This window comes from Microtus pennsylvanicus, chromosome 10 (assembly GCF_037038515.1).
Source record: "Microtus pennsylvanicus isolate mMicPen1 chromosome 10, mMicPen1.hap1, whole genome shotgun sequence".
Taxonomy (NCBI): Eukaryota; Metazoa; Chordata; class Mammalia; order Rodentia; family Cricetidae; genus Microtus; species Microtus pennsylvanicus.
Genome location: NC_134588.1, coordinates 73,949,613 through 73,971,956, shown reverse-complemented (window position 1 = coordinate 73,971,956; position 22,344 = coordinate 73,949,613). Strand labels below are relative to the sequence as shown.

The 22,344-nt window shown below is 43.5% G+C and overlaps 1 protein-coding gene across 1 annotated transcript; it reads right to left on the bottom strand.

The window, feature by feature from the left end:
* Positions 1-4,326: 4,326 nt before the first annotated feature.
* Positions 4,327-22,203, bottom strand: Dydc2 (DPY30 domain containing 2). Its single transcript, XM_075987499.1, has 5 exons — positions 22,067-22,203; positions 18,379-18,453; positions 11,957-12,112; positions 11,504-11,626; positions 4,327-7,349 (listed from the first exon to the last, which is right to left on the bottom strand). The coding sequence occupies exons 3-5, from the start codon at positions 12,101-12,103 to the stop codon at positions 7,200-7,202; spliced, it is 420 nt and encodes a 139-aa protein (XP_075843614.1). The 5' UTR covers positions 12,104-12,112; positions 18,379-18,453; positions 22,067-22,203; the 3' UTR covers positions 4,327-7,199.
* Positions 22,204-22,344: the final 141 nt, after the last annotated feature.

Below are 22,344 nucleotides of genomic sequence, written 5' to 3'. Positions count from 1 at the left end.
ATACGGCCCCATCTTCTTCCTGGAAACTTCAAATTTCACTTCAGGAAAAACTTATTGTTCATTGTGAAAAACTTAAACATTAATCATATAGACATATATATATATATATATATATATATATATATATATATTCACTGAAAGGCATGATAGATATATTCAATGAAAAGTATGATAGATATGAAGAAAAGCAAAGATGTTTTCTAAACTCATATTTCTTTCTGTCCCATATCACTTGTCCAGGACTTTTCTCATCAAGGGAGCTTGCAGGGCTGGGTATTGCTTTGGGTGGTTTCCGAGGTTGAGTATGCACTGACCATAATGGCTTAGGACATGGCTGTGGTGTTACTGCAACATTATAAACAGCTGCATGGAGGCAACATTAATTTGGGTTTCTTTCTTCCATAATAAACCTAGTTTAATGTAACTTTTTTATTTTATAGCAATGCTTACCTTAAAATTCAAAGACAAGCCAGGCGGTGGTGGCACATGCCTTTAATTCCAGCACTTGAAAGGTAGAGGCTGGTGGATCTTTATAAATGCAAGGCCTGCCTGGTCTACAGAGCGAGTTCCAGGACAGTTTCCAAAGCTACACAGAGAAACTCTTTATCAAAAACAAAACAAAACAATACAAAATAAAAAGGAAAGTACAAAGACAAAACTGTCCTTTTTTTTTTTTAAAAAAAAAGATTCCATTTTTAACCACGTGTATGGGTATTGTCTGTGTGTGCATTTGTGCTTGTGCCAAGATGCCAGAGCTCCCACCTGACGTGGGTGCTGGGAACTGAACTTGTGTCCTCTGTAAGAGCAACAGGTGCTCTTAACTACTGAGCCATCTCTCCAACCCCTTCTTTTGGTGTATTCTCATCCCTGTACTTTTCTGGTAAATTTTTTATTTTGAAAGCTGATGATTTAGCTCTGTTGGCAGAGCACTTGCCCTTGCTTAGCTTGTAAAGGCAATGGGTTCAATACCCAGCACCAGAAAGAAAACTATTTTAACCTGGGCCTGATGGTGCAGGCCTGTAATCTGAGCTATTCAGATGAGGCAGGAGGATCACATATTCAAGGCTGGCCTTTGCTCCTTTGTTAATGGTCAACTGAATATGCTTATGTGTGTTTTTCCTGGGCTCTTTACTGTGGTACAGTGACTAACTTTTCTACTCTTTTTTTTTTAAAAAATATTTATTTATTGATTGATTGATTGTGTACACAGTGTTCAGCCTCCATGTATGCCTGCAGGCCAGAAGAGGGCACCAGATCTCATTACAGATGGTTGTGAGCCACCATGTGGTTGCCGGGAATTGAACTTCGGACCTCCAGAAGAGCAGTCAGTGCTCTTAAACTCTGAGCCATCTCTCCAGCCCACTTTTCTACTCTTTAACCAAGAATCCATCATCTCAATCATGGTAGTTTTATTGTAAGACTTGACATTGGACAGGGTCCATTTCTAGCACTGTTCTTTGGGATGGCGTCAGCTTTGGGGGGGGATTTTTGCCTCTCCATAGGTACCTCATAACCATTAACTGACATATTAACACATGCTCTTTTGCTATTGTTTTTATTTAATTTCACTAATCTATAAAATTGACAGTAACTGGTAAGTTCACAGCATTCAGTCTTGCTATCCATGAACTAGAACGTTTTTGCCTTTAGTTCTTTGACTTCATTCATTGGAGCCCTGTAGTTTTCTTAATAAAGATGTGTGTGTGTGTGTGTGTGTGTGTGTGTGTGTGTCTCACTTGTTCCTAAGTATTTTTGAGGTTGTTAATTTAAATATTATGTTTTAATTTTGATTTTTGTGATAATTGCTGAAACTTAAGGATTTGATTGGCCTCTGCGTTGACCTTGTGTCCTGTAACTATTTGAAATCTGTTTACTAGTTTCAAGAGCCTTTTGTGCTTTCTCTCAGTTACCAACCAACAGTTGGGAAATCTTGAAGAAAGGCAATTTGACATCATTCTTCCCAAAAAAGTACATTGGTGTATTTTTCATTGTTTATTTGAAACTGATCTCTCATAAAAGCTCCTCAAGTTATCCGACTCTTGGACAGGGTCTCTTTCTAGCTTAGGCTGGCCTGGAACTCACTATATAACGCAGTGTGCTGTCAAATTCATGATCCTTCTCCCTCAATGTTCCAAATCCTGGGATTACAAGTGTGCATCTGTACGTATTTATTTTCCTTTGTTTTGTCTTATTGCATTCACATGATTTCAGCAATGATATTGAAAAGGACTCCGGCAAGAAGGAATATCCTTACCTTGTTTATGACTTTAGTGGGAACGATACTTGGATCTTGCCATTAACATTAGCTAAACCAGTTGTGGAATACTTAGGAACCTGAGGCATGAAGATAGTCTGAGGTCAACCTTAGGCCATCCTGAGCTACACCCTGACTTCAAGGTCAGCCTGAGCTATGTAGAGAAACTCTCAAAGTACATGAAACTCCCTGCATACACCAAAAATCTACCTCTGTAAAAAAAATTTTTTTTTTTGAGACAGGGTTTCTCTGTGTAGCCCTGGTTGTCCTGGAACTCACTTTGTAGACCAGGCTGGCCTATAACTCACAGAGATCTTCCTGTCTCTGCCTCCTGAGTATTGGGATTAAGGACATGAGCCACCACCAGCCGGCGATTTTTTTTTTAAAAATAGAATATAGAGGGGGAACTATTTGGAAAGAAGAAGGCAATCAGCTGGAGTTAGAGGCGGGAATGGGGTAGAAGGAGGTGAATATAGACAAAATACATTATGAAAATGCTCTAATGAAACCCATTCTTGGGATAATTAGTATATTTCTAATAAAACAATTTAGAAAGATCTTTGCATGATATGTAACTCAAATTTTATCTTAAGTATGGGCACCATTTGCTAATTTATAGACATTTGGTGACCCTACAAGGTGAAGGCATTGAATTATGGTCTCTGAACTTGAACCTGGGAATGTAAATGTGATATTTTTCAGCTTGGACACCTGGTTGCTAAGAAGTAGCATGGGTTTGAAAAGGTTGCGATTATTCTAAAAGCCCACAAGGTAGGGACATTTCTCAATGAAAAGGTTCTTGATGTTCACCGTGGGAAGTTGGCTTTTCCAACCTCCAGGTGGGCTCTCCCTATTTTCATGTCATTGTCTCCCAAGCAGCCTACACTGAGCCATGCCCACTTTCCGCCACTGTTTGTATTTATTTGCTCTTTGTTTGTGGTTGGTTTTCCTCAGGGTTCTCTGTGAGTCTAATCTCCCTTCTTCATCCACTCATACTTCAGCCCACTGGTTCTTCGAACATCATTGCTCTGTTAAGGCCCCTTCAGCATGAGCCTCATTGACTCTGGTATTCGTCATGTACTATTTTACACTGGCAGTCACAGCTCTTTGCTTCCTAAACACCTTATTGTTTAATGCAGGACTCTGACACAGGCTTAGGTTTCTTATTTCCTAATGTATGTCTGTGCTGTGCTGTGTGTGTGTTTTTGTGCGTGTGCAGAGCTGGTGAACAGCGTGGGATACCATGGCCACAATTGACTTTGAGTTTATTAAAAGTGAACTTGCCATGCTAGGGATGTAGTTCAGTTGGTAGAGTGCTTGCTTAGTAATCATACTTAGTAAGGCTGAAGTCCTGGGTTTGATTCCCCAATGCTACAAAACCTGGTTATGAAGATACATATCTGTAATCAAAGTATTCAGGAGGTGGAGACAAGAGGATACAAAGTTTAAGACCATCCTCTTTATACATCAAAGTTAAGTCCATCCTGGGATACACTGGATTCTATCTCAAGAAGGAAAAAGAATTGAAAAATAAAAATTTAAATGTGGGAACTGTTATGAGTGAATCAAATCTAATCAGGTGAACCCTTAAAGGGAATCAAAGGGATTTTCCTGCTGGCCATAAAGGAGGAAGCAGCATGCTCTAGAAAGGACTCAGTTTAGGGGGACAGACAGACCCCAGAAGCTGCCAGCAAGAAGGAAAGATTCCTGTAAGTGTGAAAAGGGGAATCTCATGTCTATGATAAGATGATTACCATGGTCATCACTATGGTTCTATCTCAAGACTCAATAAGCTGCTTTGTCGTATGGTCTAAGAAACTTCAGTGGGTACAGTTCTAAGTTGCTAGGAGGCAATATTTGTTACTCAGTGAAATAAATGTGTCTAGTATTCTATATTAATATAGAAGGCTTGTTCTAACTCTTGGATGGCCCAATGTGTCCCTGGTTCTTAGTTCTATAGGTTGGCTACATCTGTAGGCAGTGAATGCTAGCTCCACAGGGAGCTTGCTTCCAATGGAAAATGTCTTAGTTAGGGTTTTTATTGCTGGAATGAAACACCATGACCAAAGCAAGCCAGGGACGAAAGGGTTTATTTAGCTTACACTCCCATATCACTGTTCATCATTGAAGGAAGTCAGGACAGGAGCTCAAGTAGAGCAGAACCTGGAGGCAGGAGTTGATGCAGAGGTCATGGAGGAGTGATGCTCACTGGCTTGCTCAGCATGGCTTGCTCAACCTGCTTTCTTATAGAACCCAGGACCACCAGTCCAGAGATGGCACCACTCACAACGGGCTGGGCCTTTTCTATTAATCATTAATTAAAAAAATATTCTACAGCTGGATGTTAAGAAGGCATTTTTCTCAATTGATGTTACCTCCTTTCAGATAACTCTGCTTGTGTCAAGTTGACACAAAGCTATCAAGCAAGCTTGGAAATCTTTTTGAGGAATGTTTGTAAGAGCATTCTAACTTCAAGTTGACTTTGCATTGCCACCAAGAAGTACCATTTTCCCAAAAAGAGGAACATGGGATATACTCACTCATATTTGGTTTCTAGCCATAAATAAAGGACATTGAGCCTATAATTAGTGATCCTAGAGAAGCTAAATAAGAAGGTGAACCCAAAGAAAAATATATAGTCATCCTCCTGGATATTAACCTTCATCAGGCGATGAAAGGAGACAGAGACAGAGACCCACATTGGAGCACCGGACAGAAATCTCAAGGTCCAAATCAGGAGCAGAAGGAGACGGAGCACGAGCAAGGAACTCAGAACAGCGAGGGGTGCACCCACACACTGAGACAATGGGGATGTTCTATCGGGAACTCACCAAGGCCAGCTGGCCTGGGTCTGAAAAAGCATGGGATAAAACTGGACTCGCTGAACATAGGGAACAATGAGGACTACTGAGAACTCAAGAACAATGGCAATGGGTTTTTGATCCTACTGCACGTACTGGCTTTGTGGGAGCCTAGGCAGTTTGGATGCTCACATTACTAGACCTGGATGGAGGTGGGTGGTCCTTGGACTTCCCACAGGGCAGGGAACCCTGATTGCTCTTTGGGCTGATGAGGGAGAGGGAGTTGATTGGGGGAGGGGGAGGGAAATGGGAGGCGGTGGCGGTGGCAGGGAGGAGGCAGAAATCTTTAATAAACAAATAAATAAATAAAATAAAAAAAAGAAGTATCATTTTGCTTTGTTTGGCTTCAATTTACACTAATGGTAAAACTAAGCTGCAAAGTTGAATGCTTTTCTGGGATGATCTCACAGTACTTTATCATTTGCAAGGGTATGGATCATACAAAATAGTGGTCAATGGAAATGGTGACCTTGAAATAGAGTGTATATAGAATTTGTAATCATTTGCAAAAATACGCCACTCTTTGACTGAAATTCCATTAGACAATTCCAAGTTATGTCCAGCAGACATTTTAATACAGGCTTAAACATATCTAAGAATGGATCTGTGAGATGGTTTAGTAGGGCAAAAGTCCCAAGACAACCTGTGGACCCAAATTCCATCCTGAGAACCCATGTGGGAAAAGGAGAGTGCTGAATCCTGAAAGTTCCCATGTAACATGTATTCACATACATACAAGAGTACACACACTAAATACATAAATACATACATATTTATAATATATATTTAGATAAAATTGAGAGGGGGAGAAGGAGAGAGAGACAGAGAAAGAGAATGAGGAAGAAAGTGTGTGTGTGTGTGTGTGTGAGAGAGAGAGAGAGAGAGAGAGAGAGAGAGAGAGAGAGAGAGAGAGAGAGAGAGATCTGAGGCCTCTTCTGATAAATAGCAATACTTCTTCCTGCTCTGGCATCTTATAGAGAAGCCAGGGCTGGCCTGGAGTCTTTGACCTTTCTTGGGGTTGGGGTGGGGACAGTATCTCAGGGCTGCTCTCCTTTGTGATGTTCCCATCCCTTTCACAGGTACCACACACTCAGCATGCCACACTCTTCTGTCCTATACTTAAGGAAAAGTTACCTCCACCCAGCCATGGGATCCAGACAGAAAACATAGCAACCATTTTGGATGACCCACATTCCCAGTCTTGTTATCCTGTCACCAAATGAATCCCCTCTAGTTTCCCTTTGAACTATTTCTCATATCCACAAGCCAGCACACTGCATGATTAAGCTTAGCAATGCTTGCAGTCTATGCTTTCCATATAAGGGTAGAATATTGATCAGCTTTAAGAAGGAAGTTCTGATCCATGTTACAGGGTGAGTGAACCCTGAGGATACAGTATGCCAAATAAAAGCACTAAAGCCTAGTCATGAGAACACCAAGGATTACTACACAATGCTAAATCACATGTGTGTGCACACACACACACGATTCCAGTTATATGAGTTACTTGGAATAGTCAAAACAACCCAGACAAAGTAGAATGATGGTTTCTAGGGTTTGGGGGAAGAGAAAATAGAGTTATTATTCAATGTGACGGAGTTTTACTCCTACAAGGTAAAGGGAGAGTTTGGAGGCTTGTTGGTAGGGATAGCTGTATGGTATGAATGTGTTCAGGTCACTGAACTATGAATTTTATGTCAGGGACTTTATCACAATAAAAAAAAATGGAAATTTTTTTAAGTGTTGACATATAGTGAAGAGAAACACCTGTTATTAGTGCCATGGGCAGCCTCCATGACACCTGTAGGGATTCCCAGAGCCCTGACTGCAGAGCATAGCTAAAGTGAAGAAGAGTACGGGAGAGGGGCAAGCTTTCACACTGTAATGTGGGAGGAGAGGATCTCATTAGTGTGATGCCTTGTTGTATTTAATCTGTGGCCTGGGTTCATTTTTATCCAATAGCTAAAATGTCACATGATTAAACGTATTCATGGTTAGCAGACCAGAGCATCCGTAGACGCCAGCCTCTGCCTCAGACTCTTCAGTCTTAGCTGAGGAGAGAGCTCCTCTTGCAGGCCATTTTCTCAAGAGGTAAAAACCCGTTGAGGCGTTCCTGCAACCACCCCGGAGACACCTGGTGGAGATTCCTGTCTCCTGGTCTCCTCCTCAAGAGGGGCAGTGTCTTTCTGCAGGGCTGGGGTCTTGTTTGAGGAAAGCGCTTCAGGGAGCAGATCCTAAAATGAAAGCACAAAGGAAAGAAGGTAGAGATTAAACATGGGAATTGCAAGAGCACACAACTGCTGTTTTTATGCTGGGCACCAGCAGAGAACAAAGCTGAAATCAGCCTATTGCAAAGAACCGTGAGATCAAACCTGCTGGGATCAAAGTGGTCCCTAGGGACTCAGCAGCCTGCAGGGATAAAACCTCATACAGTGCACTCTAGAATCTCTGCAAACCATCAACCACAATGTTCTGCACACACACAGAAATTACTAGATAAACGAAGAAGTAGAAGAACATGAGCCATTAACTTCAGAATGTCAAAGATGATGGCAATAGTAGACAGGGACTTAAAAAGTCATTTAATATTTTCAAAACTGTATGGGAGAAACACAGATATAATAAGTAAAAATTAAAGTAGGTAGTCAAGAAAATGGAAACAGAGGAACTCTGCAGTTGAAAGGTATATCTGCACTAAAAGAATCATAGAGGGGTTGGGTCATAGAGATGAGTCAAGCAATAGAGAACTTGTTACGCAAGCAGGAAGACCTGTTTGGGTCCCTGAAATGAAGTAAACAACAGCAAACAAAACAAAACAAAACAAAACAAAAAGGCATAATGGTGTGTGCTTGTATTCCCAGTGCTGGGGAAGCCAGTGCAGGCAGATCCCTGGGGCTTACTAGTCTGTCAACCTAGCCTCAGAAAACAATATGGAGGCTAGACAGATGACTTAGTAGTTAAGAGAATTTGCTGCTCTTTCAGGGGACCTAGTTTCGGTTCCCAGTGCCTACGTGGATGCTCACTACTATCTGTAACTCTAATTTCAGGGGATCCAACACCCTCTTCTGGCCTTCATGTGTCCTGTATGCACATGGAACACATAAACACATTTATACAAACATTTGTACTCATAAAATAAATATAAATAAACCTTAAAAAACAAAAACAAAAGACAAGGTGGATGAACTCTGACTTCCATATGAACACACACAGACATAGCCACTTACACAAAAGATAGAGAAAATAATCCTGAAAATGCCTAAATAGGGTGCTGGCCATGGCAGAAGAAAGGTTTAAACATGACAGCAGAGCAACAGAAATGATCCAATCTGAAGCTGAGAAAAAAGCTTCTAAGAATAAGGGACTTAATTATTTAATGCTCAACTCTAAAAGGGACACCCTAAATCACCTCGTCCAAGGCAGCAGAGCGAGGAGAAAGAATGTAAGATCAGAAAGAAGGTGTGGAACATTGCAGAACACTGTCTTCTGGGCATAGTATGCCCAGAACAAAATGAAGAGAGGGTGAAAGAGATGGCTTGGTGGATAAGGCACCAGTCCCAAGAGCAAGCTAACTAGGTAGACTGGCCATATCAGCAAGCTCTCAGTTCAACTGAGCATTCCTGCCTTGATGAATAAGGTGGAGAGCACAGCCTCAGGTTTCCATATTCATGTGTACACATGTGCAGGTGTAAACTCGTACCACACACAAACATGTCCCACATACACATAAACACACACAAATCCAACACACGTAAAGCCCAAAGAAACCCAAGTCCCTGTGATGTATGGGGTTAATGCCTAAAAGTCTAACAACTTGGTTGCTGCAGTCCATGGCTGAGGAAAGAACCCTTGGACCTGACGCTTGATGGGCTAATTCTACCCAGTCTTTGCATGGACACTCTAGAAGTACATTCGACAGTGTGGACTGTTGAGAACATTAATTTAAGATGTGTTACATTCATTCATGCTGTGGAATATTTGTTTAGTGATGCAAAGATGTGTAATAGTTCTCTGATTAAAGAAAATTAACCCACAGTCAGGAGGCTGTCAGCAACTAGCAGACAGGAAATGGCAGTGAGGAACCATGTATAGTTAGGGTTCTTAAGTGGGGGTGCAACAGAAGGATGCCTCTACACCTCTTTGCTTCCTCTTTTCAAATTTGAGTGGGACATTAACCTACTTCTACAAGCAACATCCTATCTGAGAAACTCAAAGACTCAGATCCATGCACAGAGAGTTTTAAGAGAGACAGTTGGAATGGCATCTCATGACTTATATGTGAGCACTAGGAAAGTTGAGGCTGGAGGATTGCTATGAGTTTAGGGTCATCCTTGGCTACCTTGAGAGTTCCAGGCCAACCAGGGCCGAACAATAGGACCTTGTTTCAAAAATTTTAAAACCACAACGAACACCTCCCAAACCCAGAAAAACAATGCAAACTAAACAAAAACAAACCAAAAGATAAGAAGGAAAAATGAAAGTACATGCAAGGCATCAAGTAAAGCCGGGCGATGGTGGCGCACGCCTTTAATACCAGCACTCGGGAGGCAGAGGCAGGCGGATCTCTGTGAGTTCGAGACCAGCCTGGTCTACAGAGCTAGTTCCAGGACAGGCTCCAAAGCCACAGAGAAACCTTGTCTCGAAAAACCAAAAAAAAAAAAAAAAAATCCCAGGCCAGATGAGCTAGTGCCAAACTTATCTTAGGCCTGTCTGAAGCCAAGTTCCCCATACCAGTGGCACAAAATGATCTGAAATCCCCACTAAATCATCCAGGAGCCAGAACTTGCAATTTGTCACATTTGCTGCCTCTCCAGCTCCTTGCCTCATCTTCTCAAATTTGAGTTGGACATTAACCCACTCATGAGTCAGGAGGCCAGGTGAGTGATCCATTCAGCGTGGTTCAGTCTCAGGTTGTCCTCATCCCTTCTAACAAAGGGAATCACTGTCCATAGCTACAGCTTGCCCACAAACAATTTCCAAAGGAAGGGTTTGCACAGTCCAGGCATCACTGGCTCTCCTTTCCCACTTTCCTTACAAGGGCCGCCTCTCACACTTGCGAAAACAATGGTACACTTTTTGTCTATCTAATCTTAGCTACAGAATACAGAAACCTAAATGAACACAAAGGACCAATTCACAATATTAGTGTAAAGGAAGCGTTCTATACAATAACATGAATATATAATATAATATATTATAATGCAGCATAAAACACGGTGGTGCGGGGAGTCATGCCTTACCTTCTGTATTTCTTTTTATTCACAAAACAGTGTCGGGAAGTGATTAACATGGGCAGCAGCAAGTAGTGAGGACTTTGCTTAATGTGCCTCATCTCCTCCATCTCTGTTGCTCAAAGAATGAACCCTGGAGGGCAAATTCCTTTTCATGCACGTCCAACCTTTAATATTGCGAAACATGGCCAACTGCAAAGTTCAAGTCTCAGACCTACAATGGGACTACACGGAAATATATTGCAATATATTCAGCTGTGTTCACAGCTACTTAGGAGTGCATGGACTGGAGTCATGGGATTGTCAAAATTTACTATCAAAATAACTTCCTGATGAGTGTGGTTGCTTGTGATTGTAATTCTTAGCACTTGGGAGGCTAAGGCAAGAAGACTGAACTAAGTTCCTGGGCACATAGTGAATCTCTCTTCTCTACCCTCTCTCTTTCTATCTCTCCCTCTCTCTCTTCCTCTCCCTCTCTCTCTTCATTCTAAGGGATTGAACCCAACATTTGTACACACTAGCTGATTCTCTGATGATGTGGGATGCCCTTCTGCATATGTGTTGCTTTTATTGGTTGATGAATAAAGCTGTTTTGGCCAGTGGCTTAGCAGAGTACAACCAAGTGGGAAATCCACATATATATATATATATATATATATATATATATATATCTGAGAGAGAGAGAGAGAGAGAAAGAGTAGGCAGAGGCAAGAAGATACCATGTAGCTGCCTAAGGAGAAAAACGCTACAGGAACCTTACCGGTAGGCCACAGCTTTGTGGTGATACACAGATTAATAGAAATGGGTTAATTTAAGATGTAAGAGCTAGCTAGGAATATGCCTAAGCTATTGGCCAAACAGTATTGTAATTAATATAAAAGGGTTCCAAGAAATTTGAAATAAAAAATAAAAAATTAAAATATTAAGTTTTGAAAGCCAGTCATATTAATGACATTTTTTTTGAAATCTAAAATAAACCTGTTTGTTTTACACTTCATTTTTCTATTGTCAAGTATGGACAAGCTGTCAGTGAGACTGGCTTATGCCTAACGTGCAACTGTGAGGGAGAAGCAGGCCAAGGGTGGCCTTGGTGTGCTTTGTCCAGTGCTAGGGGCCTTCAGGATTCCTGGAGCCTCTGCCTCATTCTTCCCTCCTACCTGTCGACACTTTTCACACTTCTGTTGAGTCTGATATTCCTCTTGTTTCTGCATTTCGGTCATTTTCACTTCCTGGAGGCTTCTGTCATGCTCCTCTTTTAGCTGTAGCTCTTCTTGCTTTTCCTGGGGTAATATGACAGAGCAAATCAGGCCATATCCCTTACACAGGAACCCTCCCTCACCTGAGATTGGCCTGGATCGCTACCAGGCTCAGTGAACTTCTCATTAGAAGGATTGATTAGCCAGTAACTCCAAACCCAACTCTACCATCGTTTGAGCTAGATTCCCTCCTTAACCCTCAGAGTCCTCATACATCAGAAGTAGCTGGGACTAAGCAATCCTCACAAAGTGGATGAATCAAGAACTCTAGGCCAGCTCAGGACTCTACCTTAGATTTCAAGCTGTTCTGAGCAAGCCACCCCCTCCCCAAGCAGGCCCAGTTCACAAACACACCTTTTCTTTAGCGTTAGTCACATCCCTATAGTGGTAAAGCCAATGAGCCAAGTATTCTATTGGGTCACTAGGGCGCACTCTTGCCACCTCTGCCAGTGCCTGGGTCAGGCTGTTTCCAAAGGTCTTCTTCAGGTAAGCAGTTTCCATACCGGGGACCTTGGAAACATCAAATCAGATACTCTATGTTACAAATGTGATCTAACTTTTTAAATTGATCCATGCGAGCTCGAGAGTTGGCTCAGAGGTTAAGAACACTGTCTGCTCTTCCAGGGGTACTGAGTTCAGTTCCCACCAACCACGTGGAGGCTCACAAGCATCTATAGTGAGATCTGGTGCCCTCTTCTGGCGTGCAGGGATACATGTAGTCAGAACACTATACATAACAAATAAAAAATGGATCCATTCTAACAAACATGTGGTATTTTTGGATCACACTTGTGGTAGTTTTTCATTACAGTGACCTACTATTTGAGATCATCAACTAAAGAAGGAAAAAGTTTTTTTTTTTGTTTTGTTTTTGGCTCTATGACCTTTTGGTTCCATCATGCTGTGCCTATAATAAGGCCAAACATTGTAAGAGAAGGTGCACAGTGGGTAAGAGTAGCTCACTTCAGGAAGAGGGGGAAGGAAGAAAGGAAGGAAGGATGATGGAGGAAGGTCATTGGTTAAGAAATAAAGAAACTGCTTGGCCTCATAGGTTAAAACATAGGTGGAAAGAGTAAACAGAACAGAATGCTGGGAAGAAGAGGAAGTGAGCTCAGACTCGACAGCTCTCCTCTGGGGGCAGACGCCTCAGAGAGACGCCATCCTCCCCTTTCCCAGGCTGACACACGCGATGAAGCTCCGACCCAAGATGGACGTAGGCTAGAATCTTCCCGGTAAGCGCACCTAGCTGTGCTACACAGATGATTAGAAATGGGCTAAATTAATATGTGAGAATTAGCCTAGAAGAGGCTAGATAGAAATGGGCCAAGCAGTGTTTAAAAGAATACAGTTTGTGTGTTGTTATTTCGGAGCATAAGCTAGCCAGGTGGCCAGGGTGCTGGGGACGCAGCCCCACCGCTCCTATTACTACAGAAGGAAGGAAAGATGGAAGAAAGGAAGGAAGGAGAAAAAAAGAAAGAGAGAAACACATGCTTCCACCCCACATACAAGGGAGGGGAGGGGAGGGGAGGGAGAGAGAGAGAGAGAGGGAGGGAGAGAGAGAGAGAGAGAGAGAGAGAGAGCGAGAGAGCGAGAGAAGCTCCTTCCTAAGGGTGTGACCTTAATGACCTAACTGCCTTCTGAAGAGGGACACTAAAAATGAAATCCCACCCTAGCTCAGAATTGAGTATAATAAAAGGTTATTTATTTAGAGAAAGACTCACAGATCAAATCCTCTGCTTGAACAGGGAACAGCAACTGAATCCAGGAGCCAGAAAAGAGAGGCCAGATGCACACATTTTACAGCAGCATATATAGTATATGAGGCCACACCCAAGTGGGTGGGTAACTTAAAGGCTACTGGCTGCAGGAATTCCTACAGTATCCTTCTACTAGGCTTCACCTCTTACAGACTCTACCATTTCCCGATATTGCCACAGCCCCACAAATAAACCTTTAGCATAAGACTGTTTGGGGGATGTTTAAGATCTGAATCACAAAACTCTGCCTCTGGCTCCCAAAGGTGAGTACTTACCCCAACATAAAACATATATTCAGTATATGATATATATTCAGTATATGATATATATTTAGTATGTGATAATATTCAGTATGTGATATATATTCAGTATGTGATATATATTCAGTCTATGATATATATCCAGTATGAGATATATATTTAGTATGTGATAATATTCAGTATGAGATATATATTCAGTATATGATATATATTCAGTATGTGATGTATATTCAGTTTATGATATATATTTAGTATGTGATAATATTTAGTATGAGATATATATTCAGTAAGTGATATATATTCAATATATGATATATATTCAGTGTATGATATATATTCAGTATATCTTCAAGAGTCCCTGAAGTCTTTTGCTGTTGATTTGGGCTCTGGTTTTAAGACAGGTTTTTGTAGTGTATCCCAAGCTGGCCTTGAACTTGTCATCCTGCCTCAGTCCTCTGAGTGATGGGACTACAAGCATGTACAACTGTGCCTGGCACTGAAGTCTTTAATAGTCCCAGAACTATTCAAAAGTCAAAGTCCCGAGTCTCCTGTGAGAGTCGGTAAAACTCGAAGATGTGAGCCTCTGTGGAAATCAACAGAAGTGGGTCAAGGTGGCACATGTCTGCAGTCCCGGCCTTCATGAGGCTGAGGCAAGAGGATCAAGAATGAGATGTAGCAGAGAAGCTTCTCGCTGCAGTGGACAGCGGTTAATATAGGCTCCTGACTGGTCCAAGTGCTGAGATTAACTGTCTATTGAGTGTTCAGCCTTAAATGGGACATCTGCATCAGTCCCCACCCCAGGGTTCAAGAAATATCATAGAAGAGGGATGGAAAGAGTATAAGAGCTAGAGGGTGGGAATGGGGCTGTGGAATGCTCTCTTCGTGATATGACACGGCATAAACTCATTGCAGCTCTAGCTTCCTATACAAGATCAAAGTAGGACAATCAGCCACCACTCTGACAGGCAGCACTCATTAGTCTCAGTGTATTAATTAAGTAGTAAGAAGAGAGAAAAGAGAAAACAACTGCCTCGGAGGCCCATTGGAGGAGTGGGAGGATGAATCTGGGCTGGATGTGATCAAAATGTATTGATTAGATATGCGAGATATCTAAGGACTAAATAAATAATATCCTATTAAAAAGGAAAAGAATTTGAAGCCAGGTTGAACAACATAATGGAACCCTGTCTCAAAAAATTTAAAGAGCGAGTTAGCAAGTCAGTAATACATATTTCTACGAAACAATGGAGGTGAAGGGTGATGATGAGGACCTAAAATTCCAGGTACTTAGGAGTCTAGGGCAAAAGGATTGAAAGTTCAAGGACTCTGGGTGGCAGACCAAGTCCCTTGGCATCTTAGCTAGACCCTGTTTCAAAATGAAGCATCCTTAGAAGGTTAGAGGTATAATTCCATGGAAGAGTAGTTGTCTAGCATGCACAAGGCCCTGGGTTTAATTTTCAATACTACAAAAAGTGCAAGAGGAGGAGGAAGAGAGAAAGAGGGGAAAAGGTAGATGTAGTTGCCTGGAAAAACATTTCTACTCCTAAAGGATAAAATGGACAAAGGAGAAATATGACTTCAGCAAGATCAAAGCCCAGAAGGACAAACATTAAATGGTGTAATTCCACGTCTACTAGCAGAGTAGCATTAAATGGGCTGTAAGTGCTGGGCCGACTCTTTGCATACCTGGCTGTCAGCAGTCTACACAGCCTCTCTCTGGGGCTAGCTCTGCTGTGCACATTTCTGCCATCTCTAACTTTCTGGGCCCTCCCTTGGGGCTTTGGGTTCACTACAAAGCTTCAGATTCTGTCCACACAGGAGCTGCCTGCAGGGATTCTGTCACACACTGCCTGATCTTCCAGGACTTCCTTTGGGATTTAAGTGGAAGCCTTCATGATGCCATCGTTCATCTGTTCTGTGTGCCTGAAAGAACAGCAGGGCATGGCCAATGATAAAATCTGTCACTAGCATGAGCAGTAGTTGGGCCCACTTGGATCATAGATGCAGAAGTTTCTGAATGTCTGGATGGCTAAATACAGGGATAGGAGAAGCCCAGGGAAAGCAATTACCTGGGTATTTCTGAGCTCCTAGAATCCTCTAGGTCCTCTTGTCAATCAGGTCTTAAATATGTTATGGATAGGAACTTGTTGGCTCTTGAGATGCCCTCCAGGGATCTGTTCAACTATGCTGATGTGAGGTACCCAATTATGTCTTCTCTTTCTTTGATGTGTATGTGGGAGGGGGGTGCAGTTGAGACAGGGTCTGTGTAGACAAGGTCTAAAACCCTTAAAGATCTACCTGCCTCAGCCTCTTGAGTGCTAGGATTAAAGACAAGCCTCATTGCATCCATGATGTAGGTATTCTTGGCAATTATGTCCTCCTAGGAAGAGATCATAGAGATACTCCTCAAATTGCAAGTTTTCAAATCCTTCTACTCTGCTCTTTATTCCCACATCTCATGTTAAATCTGGTGAAAAGCAGCCAATGTTTAGCCTGAATACTGTACTGTCCAGCAATGTCTCCTGCCAGGTTATTCTTACCTTTAATTTAGTCTCACGGAAAATCTCAGGGCATGGATCAACCATGGACAAGAAGTTTGCCAGAATACAGCACAAAGGGCCTCTTGTTTGCTTTCAATAGAATTGTCATCTCTCTCTGAATCGGTATGAGTCTCTCCTAACATTCCACATATGTCCTATGCTTCACATCCTTATTGTCAGGTCCAGAGGAAAGAAACTCCACTTCCCCAAAGGCAGAAGAGACTATCTGTGGGGTCTGTTAACGTACCAAAGTGCATGCTGGCCTTCAGGATTCCTCAGTATCCCAGGGGTCTACTGCCCATTTCAAAGTCCACGCTAGCATCCTAGCTCTTCTCACCTCTTGCCCTACACCGAATTCCCCTAGCTCACTGGTTTTCCCTCCCCCAAGTATTCATTCTTCTTGTAGCCCCGCTGTTTTGTCTATGTGTTCTGTCTCCCTCCCCCCTCTCTCTGTCTCTCCCCCATCTCTGTCCCTCTGTCTCTATGTTCCTGCTTCTCTCGTGGTCAGGTCCAGTCCACTGGCCATTCTCTCTCTGCTCTGGCTACTCTCTCTCTCCCATCTACAAGAAATCTTCCTCTTAACCGTTCCATCAAGTGGTCATATCGTCAGTTTACAGCCTTCTCGGTACTCTGGTGTTTGAGCTCTTGCTAGAACTGCCAGTCAAGTTCTGCGTAAAGCAGTGTAGGCCTGTTTCTCCAAAATTTTCAAAATTCCTTCCACAAATCCCAGAGATTTCTGAAGCACATCTTCAAGTAATCAAACCAAGGAGCCTGATTTTGTGGTACCAATTTTCATATTAATAAACTCTGTTGCTAGAGCAAAATGCCTGAAGTAGTCAACTAAAAGAGGCAGGGTTTACTTTTGCCTATGGCTTTGATGTTTCAAGTCAGTCACTTGGCTTCATTGGTTTTGGGACTCTGGAAAGGCAGAGAGAGAACTTCAGGGTAGGGAGCAACACATTAGAACAAAGCTGCTCATCTTATGGAAGTAAGGAGAGAGGGAGGAAGGGGTGGGTCAGTATTCCACAGTTCCCGTCAAGGGTGGGTATGCCTCTGATGATGCACCTTCATCCTGTAGGCCCTACTCATTAATGATTCCTTCAGCCTCCAACAGTGCTACATGTATAAAGTGACCACATGACTTCTCTATGGTATGACTAAGGGGAAGGCTTTTATTGGAGACATGAATGTGTGAATAGCCAGAGCTGGAAGAGCGGGAAGGGGGTAGGGGAGTGAAGGTTGGGGGCAAAGAATAAAGTAGAACATGACCAGCAAACTTGACGTGACTAGGAGAAAGAGAAGCAGGAACAGAGCAGGGGGAGGGGTATGGGGGAGACAGAGAGCATATCAAAAATAGCAGGATTATAAGAAGAACATATAGCTGGGTGGAGGGAAGCCCATGAGTTGGAGGGAAGTCTAGGGTTATGAAAGAGGTGAGAAGAGCTACTTTGGAACAGGTACCTGTGATACAGACAGGGACGGAGCAGGGAGAAGGCAGCTCCCACTTTATGCCAATAGGCAGTACAGGTAGCTTCCCCCAATGATATCGGAAATGTAGAGGGGAACAAGCTTTGGCTTCAAAAGTTCCTGAGGAATGCTGGCTTTAAATAAAAGCCATCAGAAGTCCTCCTATGGTGCAAGTTGAGCCCATTTCTGAATATGTGGACTGCCTTTTGGAGTTTGGGGGAATTGCAAGCCTTCAGCACGTGGCTTTTGGGGGGTCATTTAAGATCCAATCATAACGCTACCTTTCTGAGAAGAACCAATCAAATCACACTTGCCAATAGCTGTTACAGTCACGTAGGCTTCTTTCCTAAGGCCTTCCAGTTGGAATATGTCAGACCATGAGTCCAGGTGGTTATCAGTCTTGAGAAGGCTTGGCCCTTTATTAGTGAAGGGGTGGGGTGAAGGTTTTTAACTAACCCACATATATTTGCCCCAAAGTGCAGAGAAACTTTGGGTAAAAGCAAGCTGTGCTATTGTGAGGTTGGAAGCTAGTCTATGACATAGACAGCAGAGGCTCATCTACTTTACAGGGAGCCAGAAGGAAGAAAGCGATGGGCCCTTCAAGCCACAGCTGACACACTCTTTCAGAGGAGACGATGCTCGATGCAAGATTTCCTAATAGGTGTCAAGAGTGGCAGGTAATGCAGCCAGAGACTGGATGCTGCATTAGGAGCAACGGGGAACCAAAACAGAGCCACAGCAGCGTAAAATACCTGTACCAGGCCTGGTGTTGCCACTTGCAGCTGTGTGATCTTCAGCAAGTTGCTTGTTGTCAGGGTCTTGGTGTGCTTGGGAAAACAGAAACAGAATACATCCCTCATAATATTGAAAGGAAACATTGAGCTATTAACCACATGAAAGGCTCCTAGCCTGGCGCACAGCAAGAATTTAATAAACACGAGCTATTATGGAACAAGACTGTCAATACAGCCTTAGCACCCAGTCTCCATATCCCCATTTTTTTCTTTTAGCTTAAGTATGGATAAGTAAACATGTTGGTATAGAAAACATATGTTTTCTACCCCTCACTACTATCATAGTCTGGGAAACCCAAACATTCTAGAGGCAGTGAGCCTCTGAACATTGTATCTATTTATCTCTTTCTCCTTTAAAAAACGAGACAGAGTCTCACTATGCATAGGTTAGCCTGCAGCTCCCTGAGTAGCCCAGGGTGGCCTTGACTTGTGCTTCTTCTGACTAACCTTTCCCAGTGACGGATGCGAGGTGTGCTCTGCCATATCCAGCTTCAAAGGGGAATGAAATATTGTTCATTACTTCAGGGACCAGAGATCTTTAGAGAAGAGGTTGGTGCCAGAGTTGGGGCAAAGAAAGTCTAACCAGTCAGAGGCAATCATTACACCAGAAAGTAAGAAAACTCTTAACAAATTAAATGTTTGTGGGCATGGGAGCCATCTGGAAGACTTATTCCAGTACTATATTCTTGCTCCTAACAGTGCCCATAGTCTCAAATCTGGAACCCGTGAATGTTACCTTATATGATAATGTTATGCTCAGATCATGGAGTGTCCTAAAAACCAACTAGGAGACTGAATCCTGTATGTAAAAGCAAAGAGTCTTTGTTATTATTCAAGGTGGAACTCGAACTCTCTGTGTGTCCAATGTATTGGTGTGATTGGAGAGCCCTGAACTCAGTTGCGCTGTTTTTTTTTTTTTATAAAAGCAGGGGTTGGGGTGAGGGATTTCTAAGGTTCAGGATCCCTTACTGGCTGGCATTTGTCTAGGGGTGTCCTGGTGAAAAGCTATGGGTTCATGCTGGCAGGTGATCCTATCTACAATGGTTAGATCATTAGGAGTTTCTTTTGGATGATCTGTTCCTGGGTGATGCCTGGGTGGTCTCAGTTTGTGTTCTTTCTTGGAACCAGTATTGCCTTAGGGTAAACTACTGAGCCTTGGGCCTCTGCTGAGCTTGCCATAGCTGGGTCCTCTAAGTAACAGGAGCTTTGCAGTAGTGATTAGGGATCTTGAGATAGTGCATTAGACAAGCTGTCCAACTTAGTTACTTTTCTATTGATATGAAGAGACACCATGACCAAGACAACTCATAAAAGGAAACATTTAATTTGGGGGCTTTATAGTTTCAGAGGGTGACCATTATGGGGGTGGGGAGAGTGGTAGCCTGCAGGAAAGCTTGGTACTGGAGCAGTAGCTAAGAGCTTACTTCTTACCTGCAAGTTGGAGGTGTGTGTGTGTGTGTGTGTGTGTGTGTGTGTGTGTGTGTGTGTGTGTGAGAGAGAGAGAGAGAGAGAGAGAGAGAAAGACAGACAGAGACAGACAGAGAGACACATTGGGCCTACTGTAGGCTTTTGAAGCCTCAAAGGCCACCTCCAATGACACCTCCTCCAACAAGGCCAGACTTTCAAAACAGTTGCATCAACTGGGGACCAAGCATTCAAAGATATGAGCCTATGGCAACCATGCTCACTGAAACCACCACATAGGCACAGCTGTAATTGCTAGGGTCATTAGTAAGGCCAGACATGTCAGATGGCCCAGTGACAAGACAGAGGAAAGAAACAACATAAGATTCAAGATCATGGGCCAATGTCAGCTTCTAGAATCCAGAAGACAAGGAAATGGAACAGCCCTCTATACAAACGTGTTTAAAGCCACTGAGTTTGGGGTAGGTGCAGAGGCTAGGAGATCGGGGCAGGTCATCTTCTCTTTGTGCCCGTGCGGATGAACAATCTTCCAACCCGGCTGCTCTGTGATCTGATGACAAATTGTTGATGGGCTTATTGAAATGCAACTCCCATCATCTCAGATTCAAGACATATATATATATATATATATATATATATATATATATATATATATATATATTTGTAAAATCTCCAATGCGATCCCTGGCCACTGATGTAGCCCTCTGTCATTCTGTCTTTCTGGCACAGAATCACCAGCTGCATTCCCGGGACACCTCCATTCCTGGGTCATTGAGTGACTGACACACTGCTTAAAGCCCTATCTATGAAGATGCTATCCCTGATACTTGGCACACACTAAGTATTCAGTAAATATGTCTGAGGGTTCTGTTGCTGGGCCAAAGGAAGGGCTGATACTTCGTTGAGCCTCTGTCAATGAGCAGTGTCATGATCACAGAAATTAGAAGATAACATGGAGAATCCTGCCCCCACCCAATGTGGTACACACACCATCAGGCCTGTGTCCTAGTCTGCTTTTTGTTGCTTTGATAAACACCATGACCAAAAGAAAATTGGGGGGAGAGTGGGGTAGCCTTGGGGGTGTTATTCAGTGGAAAGGTGATAGTCAGACCACTATCAAGGGAAGCCAAGGGAGAAACTTAATGCAAGAACATGAAGCAGAAACCACGAAGGGAATGCTGCTTACTGGTTTACTTCCCCTGGCTCACTCAACTACCTTTCCTTCTCTCTCTCTCTCTCTCTCTCTCTCTCTCTCTCTCTCTCTCTCTCTCTCTCTCTTCCCTCCCTCCCTCCCTCCCTCCCTCCCTCCCTCCCTCCCTCCCTCCCTCCCTCCCTCCCTCCCTCCCTCCCTCCCTCCCTCCCTCCCTCCCTTCTTTCTTTCTTTCTTTCTTTCTTTCTTTCTTTCTTTCTTTCTTTTTTGGTTTTTCAAGACAGGGATTCTCTGTAGCTTGGGTGCCTGTCCTGGCACTAGCTCTTGTAGACCAGGCTGGCCTGGTACTCACAGAGATCCGCCTGCCTCTGCCTCCCGAGTACTGGGATTAAAGGCGTGCCCACCTCCCAGCTTCCCAAACCCACCCAGGGATAGGCGCTACCTATAGTGGTCCTCCGACATAAATTAGCAATCGAGAAAATGCCTCACAGATATGCCCACAGATCAGTCTGATGGAAGCAATTCTTTATTTGAGAGTGCCTCTTCCCAGGTACGTCTAGGTTTGTGTCACACTGACAAAAGCTAGCAGAGTAAGGGGAGAAAGCATAAGAGTGGAGGATGTCTCTGGGCATCCTGGAGCTGCCTGCGCTTGAGTTGGCTCTGAAAGGAATCTTAAAACTTCCAAGTCACCTAGGCGATCAAAGGTGCCTCCTCTGACTTTCAAAGACCTGTTGATTCTCAGGGATCCTATCTAAGGATCCTTGGCCCTAAAGTCTCTGTCTCTGGGTTCCATCGCTCTGTCCTGATGCTACTCCTTGGTGCTTTCCTAGGAAAACCTGGTTCTCTCATTTGCACGTCCCTTCTCCCTGGCGCACGTTTCCAGTCCCTTCGTGAGCACCCCCCCCCCCCCACATACATCGTCCCCTGCAGGCATTCCCATACAATTTCCCTTTGCCCCCACTGCCTCAGTCTAGATGGAACCTTAGCTCTACCGGCAACTGTACACTCGTTGCCAGGCAACGGGACGCGACTCACTCGCCAGCGGCAGGGACCGGCGTCAGTTGCACTCACCAAGGAGGCTGGAGCGGTTCCCTTAGAACCGATCCTCTAGTGTCTCTGCTGAAGCAATTCTCAACATTACACTTTGCGCGGGTCTCGGGGATCTCACCCGGGGGCTGAGGGCGGGTTAGCTCTCCGGAAGGAGCCGGTGGGCCTGGGTGACTGTCCTTCCACTCTGCTGGCTCCTCCTCCCTTTTTCCTCCTCCCACTTTCCTGCCCTCTAGCCAAACAACACAAAAGGAAAACTAAGGTAAGTATCTAGGTTAGTGGTTGCCTGATTGAGTTTTATT